This window comes from Calidris pugnax, unplaced genomic scaffold (genome assembly GCF_001431845.1).
Source record: "Calidris pugnax isolate Ruff unplaced genomic scaffold, ASM143184v1 scaffold245, whole genome shotgun sequence".
Classification (NCBI taxonomy): domain Eukaryota; kingdom Metazoa; phylum Chordata; class Aves; order Charadriiformes; family Scolopacidae; genus Calidris; species Calidris pugnax.
Window position 1 is genome coordinate 784,565 of NW_015090982.1, and position 7,911 is coordinate 792,475.

Here is a 7,911-nt window from a genome sequence, read left to right on the forward strand (position 1 = left end):
CCTTTGTAATTTGAGGCAGGGTGCTTAAAACATCTCCACGCTGGGCTTACCCAACCAAAAACTGGAAGTGGTGCCTCTTTCCATCCAACGTTGGGTTGGGGTTGGGGCTGGGAGCGATGTTGTGCTGCAGTTGGGAGGGATGGATGGAAATACTCCACCCCTCACTAGCCTGGAGGACTTTCCTTTTGTATTTCACCTAAATCTTCTCTGCTGCAAATGAAGAGGTGGTGGAGGGGTGCCTGGCCCAGAGCAGTGTGGTAGGTCCCAGCCGATGGGGTGGGCTGGGCCGTGGCTGTCCCCAACCCCGGCTCCGTCTCCTGCAGCCAAGAGCCGCTCCATCGCGCTGCCCATGGACCTGGACGCCCACGTCAGCTCCCTGCTCAACAGCAGCTCCACCAGCACCGTGCAGAGGAACACGTCCAGCTACAAGACGGCCACACGGACCTTCCCCCGCGTCTCCACCACCCCCAACCAGTGGGACTACAAGAACATCATAGAGAAGCTGCAGGTATGGGGCAGGGATGGCATGGATCAGGGCATGACATCAAGAAGGTGCTGGCATTGCAGGGGTCCCTCTCCCGTGCTCGTGTCTCCTAGGCATGCATTGGCCCTAAAGGTGTGTGCTGTGACTTGTAGGACATCATCACCGCCCTGGAGGATCGCTTGAAACCGCTGGTGGAGGCTGAGCTCTCTGTCCTGGTCGATGTCCTCCACCGGCCAGAGCTGCTCTTCATGGAGGGGACGGAGGCGTTCCAGCGGTGCGAGAGCGGAGGTTTCCTGTCCAAGTGAGGATGCTTTGCGGTCGCCATGGGATTGCTGGGGGCACTGGGAAGGGCTGGGGACCTTCAGCCTTTGTGGGTTGTGCATCCTGGTGTGCACCTGCAGAGTGGAGGGGCGGTGGGGCTGTTCCCTTGGGGACCCCCTTGTCCCTCTCGGCTGCGTGACGGTGGCTCTGCCGTGCCAGGCTGGTGCAGCACACCAAGGACCTCATGGAGACGGAGGAGAAGCTGTGCATCAAGGTGCTGAGGACACTGCAGCAGATGCTGGTGAAGAGGAACAGATACGGCGAGAGGGTGAGCACCATGGTCCTGCAGCACATCCCCAGCCCTACTCCTTGTCCCTGCAGCCCATGTCACCCAGGCTGGCAGTGCCCTCCCCGTGGCAGCCCAGGAGTGCTCAGCCTTGTTCCACTTCAGCGCTGGCCTTGGCACTGGGAGACTCGTGACGTTTGTTTGTCTTGGCAGGGCAACCTGCTGCGGAAAATGCTCCTGAACAATTACCTGCAGAACAAGAAGTCCAGCTCCAAAGGGGAAATGGTGGATGCTGCTGGGGGAGGTGAGTGCCCTTCTTCTGCACCTTCCCTGTCCCTCTGTGCTGCTCACACACACCTAGACTTCCCGGCTCCTTGAGCCATGATGGGATCAGGTCTGGCCACCATTCCCTCTCTTCCATGAGAGTAAAGGACTTGGGAAGATGAAGGGGTGGGACTGAAATGCCCCTGGCAGTGATTGAGCTGTGCTTATTCTGCACTACCACAGCATCACATCCCTCTGTGTCTTCTCATGCAGGCCAAGACCAGGACTGGTCTGCTATCGCTGCTGTCCAGTGCCGGCTGGATCGAGAAGGGGCCACCAAGCTGGTGGCTGACCTCATCATGAACACCAAGAACGAGAAGATCTTCCAAGAGAGCATCCTGCTGGCCATCCGGCTGTTGGATGGAGGCAACACTGAGATCCAGGTGCTGAGTCCCGGCTGTGTGGTGGGCACCAGCCCTGGGGGAACTGGGCACCCACCGTTTGATGGGTGCAGCATAATGCTCCCAGCACTTGGAAGACGTGGGTGAATGGCAGTCCTCTGTCCTGGCCCCTGGGCTTGGTTAAAATACTGTTTGGTTGTTTATCTTTGCTGGCCAGAGGAGGAATTGCAGAAATCTGTCTGGTTTGGGGTTTTCCAGCTGGGTGGCTGGATGGAGCTGGAGGGTGGGTGCTGGAAGGGGCAGGTTGGTGTCTCTGCAGTAAAGCTGATGCCCTCTGCCGGGTGCTGCTCAAACGGCTCGGGCTGCAGCTCTTGGGTGATAACTCATGGGTTATCTCGAATCCTTTATCACAGGGAAGCCAATACATTAATTGTACATGCAAAACATGTACATATAGGGCAGGGCTCCAGGCCTGGAGCTGTTGTAATCGCTGTTTGCTCTGTCCCTAACCCTGATTTTAGGGTAAAAAAGGGCACAGGAGCAGGGGACGATCCACCCCTGTAAATCCAAAAGGGCTGTGACATCCAGGGTTGTACCATGGAAATAAACCAGGTTGTCATAGACAAGGTCTTGAGTGCTCGAGGCCACCAAATCAAAGGGGCAGGCAGTTTGGAGCCCATGATGGAGACTTGTCCCTCCCTCCTCCCAGAAATCCTTTTACAACCTCATGACGAGCGACAAGAAGTCCGAGAAGTTCTTCAAAGTTTTGCACGACAGGATGAAGAAGGCACAGCAGGAGACCAAGTCCACGGTGTCTGTGAACATGAGTGACATCGGGAACAAACCTCGTGAGGACAAGGACGAGCCTGACCCTGGCACCAAAGGTATGGAGCTGTGTCCCCTTGGTAGAGCCAACGTCTCGTGTGATAACCCGATGCTAACGAGGTTGGATTGCCCTCTAGGACGAGGAGACACCTTCCTGATGCCTGGCACCCCCTCCCGATGCCCGATGGCCATAGGGTTTCGGAAGGGCCATGACACGGGGGAGCAGGGTCAGAACAATGAGATGGGGGTGACGGTCCTGATCATGGAGCCCATCCTGAGATTCCTGCAACTGCTCTGTGAGAACCACAACCGGGACCTGCAGGTGGGTCACAGGGGCTGCTCGGGATGGGGGCCAGGGCAGAGGCTGTCGGATGGGGGTGTGGGAAGCCTGGGGTCTGCCTCGGTTTGGTCCAAAAAGCCATTGCACCAGCCGCTCCGTGCCTCAGTTTCCCCAACTTTGCTTAGTGTTGTGGAAGTTCACAGCACGACTGTGTCCATGGGACTGAGTGTTCCTCTTGGAGGTCCCTGCATTACAGCCCCATTCTCCATCGAACTGCAGCTGGGGGGGTGTGGGGAGGGGGATCAGGCCTGACCCCCCGTCAGAGTGACGCTGCTCAGCCCCGTAACTGCAGCCTTTGCTCCACAGAACTTCCTCCGGTGCCAGAACAACAAAACCAACTACAACCTGGTGTGTGAGACGCTGCAGTTCCTTGACATCATGTGCGGCAGCACCACGGGGGGGCTGGGGCTGCTGGGGCTCTACATCAACGAGTACAACGTGGCCCTCATCACCCAGACCCTGGAGACCCTCACCGAGTACTGCCAAGGGCCCTGCCACGAGAACCAGGTCTGTGGGGATCCCTGCAGGTCCAGGTCATTCCCAGTGGGGCTGGGGGGGTTTCACCACTGGGCAGGGACCCCCAAGGGAGGATTTGGGGGGAAATGTGTGGGGAAGCAGCAGAGACAGGGTCAGCTTTGCGGTTCAGGTTATGAACAGGAGCAGAACGTGGGAAGCAGAGGATGCCAAGGCGCTGCATGCGTTACAAGCTGCTGCTTGGCCAGATAATGTGGGGACATAAACGGGGTTAAAGAATAAAGTGGTGCAAATGGTGGCCTTTTCAGGGAGGTTGGGGCTCCTGGGGTAATCAGGCAGGGTCAGTGCTGTAGGCAGGGACCTGGGCTGTGTTGGATGGAGGGTGAAGCCAGGAGGACTGGCAAGCATCCATGGGATGATACATTGCATTGCTCCCCCCCAGAGCTGCATCGTGACCCACGAGTCCAATGGGATCGACATCATCACAGCCCTCATCCTCAACGACATCAGCCCCCTCTGCAAGTACCGGATGGACCTGGTCCTGCAGCTGAAGGTGGGCAGAGCCTAGGGCTGGGATGGGGGGCACGTGTGTGGGCTTATGGCATGTCCATGGGGTGTGCTGTGGGGTGAGGTGGATGCTGTAGTGGGGACTGTGCATGTGTCAGGTCCTCGAGTGTGGGAGCACCTGGGCTTGGTGGGATGGGGCTGGTGCATCTCCACTGTGTGAGGCTCAGATGCCTCCAGCACGAGGGAGTTACAGCTGACGGTGGTAAAGGGGAAGTTCTGCCCACTCTGAAGGCCCAGGCAGAGGCAGGGCACAGCTCCCCTCAGCAAGGGCTTCTCCTCGCCAGGACAATGCCTCCAAGCTCCTCTTGGCCCTCATGGAGAGCAGACACGACAGTGAAAACGCCGAGCGGATCCTCATCAGCCTCCGCCCACAGGAACTGGTAAGGGCTGACAGTGAGACACCCCCACTGAGCCCCTCAGCTTCTCCCCTGGACCATTGCTCTTCTGCCTGTGGGTCCTGATGCAGTTTCTGGTTTGCAATCCAATAACCACCTCATCTTCCACACCGCTGGTCACCACCTCTGCGCAGGCATCCTTGCCCAATGGTCCTCCCAGAGCCATTTGTGGCCAGAGGAGGAAAAGGAAACAAGGAGATGGGGTGAAGCTCACTGTCCCTCTGCTGCCTTCCAGGTGGATGTGATTAAGAAGGCCTATCTGCAGGAGGAGGAGTGTGAAAACGCTGAGGTTTCCCCCCGGGAAGTTGGCCACAACATCTATATCCTGGCGCTGCAGGTACTGAGCTGTGACAGCAAGGGTCCCTGCCAGGCTGGGCTCCCCATGCTGGGCTGGGCATGTTTTCTCTGTATTTATTTACATTTTCTCCAGCCAGGCTGGTCTCCCTGGGGGCAGCTTGGCTGGGAAATGTGCTTTTGGCTCCTGTGAAAAGCCACCCCCCGGGGTGTGCTGCCCCGTTCCCCTGGGCACCCCATGTCCCCTCCCCTGGGCACTGGTGGCTTCTCACCTGGGCTCACCCGGCCATCGCTGTCCCTCTTCCAGCTCTCCCGACACAACAAGTCTCTGCAGCAGCTCCTGAAGCCGGTGAAGCGAATCCAGGAGGAGGAGGAGGAGGGCATCTCATCCATGGTATGGAGGGACCTCAGGAATGGAGGCAGAGCCCCTTCAAGCCACCCTGACCCTGTCTGGAGACTCCAAAGAGTCTCCCACCCTTTCTGAGCCACCCAGGGGTTTGTTGTTTAAAATTTGATGAGTTTTGGTATTCCCCAGGGAGACTAAAGAACGAAAGGCTTATAGTGCCTTTGTAGCTCAAACTACCAGCCCAAAGGCATGTGCACCTTCTCTAACCAAGCTGTGGGGAGCTGTATTTGTGGGGCTCCCCAAGGAAGGCTCAGCCGTAGGGTGACATCCAGCTCACTGCAGGGACGGGCTGGTGGCCCTGAGGGAGGGAGGACATTCTCCCCTTCCCTTCAGCAAAGGAAGGGCTGAGTCCTTTGCTGTCATTTCTTGCCCACGTACCTGAGATCCCAAACAAGACTCAGCAGTAATGTGATTTCCCTGGGGTTTTATGGGCATTGATTTGTAATTTGTGGATTAGCAGCATTTGGATGTAATTATTGCAGGGAATTGAATGTCTGTCACCTCGGGGAGGGCTCAAACCCCTTTAGGAAGCTTGAATTCATTTGCTTTTCCCTGAAACCTCATCAGCTTCAGTAGATTTTGAGGCTGTTGTCAGTGCAGAGTTAGACCTGGCTGAGGCCGCTCTCGTCCCCTCTCCCAGCTCAGCCTCAACAACAAGCAGCTCACGCAGATGCTGAAGTCAACGGCCCCAGTCCAGGAAGAAGAGGAGGACCCGCTGGCCTATTACGAAAAACACACATCCCAAATTGAGGCAAGACCTGTTTGGCTGTTGGGTTTCCAGTGGACACGTGGCTGGTGAATCCCTCGTGTGCTCCGGTTGCCTCGTGCCCGGTTCTTTTGCATCAGGAGCCGTCCCATCCTTGCGCCGGCAAGAAGCAGAGGGGCCTTTTGCTCTGCAGAGAGCTGGGGGTGTTTGCAGAGCCCGTGGGGATCAGGGGGAACGAGCTGCCCCCCAGACCCATCCTTTCCCTCCCCGCAGCAGCAGGGAGGCAGCCCTTTCAGCAGCCTCATCCCTTCCAAGGGTTCATGCACTCACAGCTTTCCTGCAGCACAGCCAGGGCTGCCTCTGCTGGGTCCATTTGTAGCGTTATAGACGAGTGACCGGTGGTGTTTGGATCCTGGTGGGGTGGGAGGGAGGAGGGGAAGGCACAGTTGGGTCTAGGAAAGAGGAAACCAAAGGCTGGCAAGGGTGGGATCTGACGGCCCCTTCCCCTTGGCCCTGCTTCCTGCAGATTGTGCGCCTGGACCGGAGCATGGAGCAGATAATCTTCCCGGTGCCTGGCATCTGCGAGTTCCTCACCAAGGAGACCAAGTACAGGCTCTTCACCACCACGGAGCAGGACGAGCAGGGCAGCAAAGTCAGTGATTTCTTCGACCAGTCGTCCTTCCTCCACAACGAGATGGAATGGCAGAAGAAACTGCGCAGTAAGAGCAAGCCAGACCTTCCCTTCGGGCTCCCCCCTGGCACTTCCAGTAGCCCCCCATTCCCCATGGGGGGCAGCCCTGCTTTGAAAGGGTTCCTGGCAGCAGCCTGGAGATCACATCTCTGAGCATCTTATGCCCCTTGCTCTGTGGAGCAGAGCACACTCGGCAGTTTGCAGGGAGTGGAGGTTACTCAAGATCCCAGGGATGTATTTCCTCCGTGCCTCTTAGTGCAGTTCCTCCATGGGCTGAAACGCGTCTTGTGGCACGTTCCCTGGGGTTACACCTGCAGGTGTTTTCCCCTGGAAAGCCCTCTCTTCATTTGCTTTCAGTTGCCTTCTCCTAAGCCAGGATCTAGCAGCTACATATGGGAAAGAAAACTTGTTTCTCTGGGCCCTGCTGACCTGCTTAGGTGCTCTCAGGGCTGCATCAGGAAGGAAATCCTGGCTTAAAATAACAAGGAGCTGAATAGAGAGTCACACTATAAATGCTGCGATGCAGCTAAGGGGCAGTGTAGCAGCTCTGAAAACACTTGCAGATCCAGTCAAAACTATCTTAGGAATTCGGCAGGAAACAAGTTTCCAGTATGGATGGGAAATTGCTGGCTGGGTCTCCTCTGGGACCAGAACCAGCGCTGAAAACACAAAGATACTGTTGTTTTGAAGGATGCGGGGCTGTAGGAGGTGGGAGATGGGGAGGAGGAGGACGGAGCCAATCTGATTCCAAGGTGCCAGAGCAGGTCAGACTAAAGAACGAAAGGCTTATAGTGCCTTTGTAGCTCAAACTACCAGCCCAAAGGCATGTGCACCTTCTCTAACCAAGCTGTGGGGAGCTGTATTTGTGGGGCTCCCCAAGGAAGGCTCAGCCGTAGGGTGACATCCAGCTCACTGCAGGGACGGGCTGGTGGCCCTGAGGGAGGGAGGACATTCTGTAGGGTGACGTCCAGCTCACCGCAGGGACAGGCTGGTGGCCCTGAGGGAGGGAGGACATTCTCCCCTTCCCTTCAGCAAAGGAAGGGCTGAGTCCTTTGCTGTCATTTCTTGCCCACGTACCTGAGATCCCAAACAAGACTCAGCAGTAATGTGATTTCCCTGGGGTTTTATGGGCATTGATTTGTAATTTGTGGATTAGCAGCATTTGGATGTAATTATTGCAGGGAATTGAATGTCTGTCACCTCGGGGAGGGCTCAAACCCCTTTAGGAAGCTTGAATTCATTTGCTTTTCCCTGAAACCTCATCAGCTTCAGTAGATTTTGAGGCTGTTGTCAGTGCAGAGTTAGACCTGGCTGAGGCCGCTCTCGTCCCCTCTCCCAGCTCAGCCTCAACAACAAGCAGCTCACGCAGATGCTGAAGTCAACGGCCCCAGTCCAGGAAGAAGAGGAGGACCCGCTGGCCTATTACGAAAAACACACATCCCAAATTGAGGCAAGACCTGTTTGGCTGTTGGGTTTCCAGTGGACACGTGGCCGGTGAATCCCTCGTGTCCTCCGGT

At 56.7% G+C, this 7,911-nt stretch overlaps 1 protein-coding gene across 1 annotated transcript in view; it reads left to right on the top strand.

Annotated features, from left to right (window-relative positions):
* ITPR3 (inositol 1,4,5-trisphosphate receptor, type 3) overlaps window positions 1-7,911 on the top strand; it is a 66,091-nt gene that overhangs the window by 39,787 nt on the left and 18,393 nt on the right. The window contains exons 49-61 of the mRNA XM_014953606.1: window positions 324-508; window positions 637-785; window positions 965-1,073; window positions 1,245-1,335; window positions 1,569-1,738; window positions 2,406-2,843; window positions 3,168-3,368; window positions 3,778-3,888; window positions 4,187-4,282; window positions 4,533-4,634; window positions 4,899-4,985; window positions 5,638-5,748; window positions 6,230-6,422. Of these exons, the coding sequence (XP_014809092.1) occupies window positions 324-508; window positions 637-785; window positions 965-1,073; window positions 1,245-1,335; window positions 1,569-1,738; window positions 2,406-2,843; window positions 3,168-3,368; window positions 3,778-3,888; window positions 4,187-4,282; window positions 4,533-4,634; window positions 4,899-4,985; window positions 5,638-5,748; window positions 6,230-6,422 (2,043 nt within the window). The remainder of the gene's footprint in view (window positions 1-323; window positions 509-636; window positions 786-964; window positions 1,074-1,244; window positions 1,336-1,568; window positions 1,739-2,405; window positions 2,844-3,167; window positions 3,369-3,777; window positions 3,889-4,186; window positions 4,283-4,532; window positions 4,635-4,898; window positions 4,986-5,637; window positions 5,749-6,229; window positions 6,423-7,911) is intronic.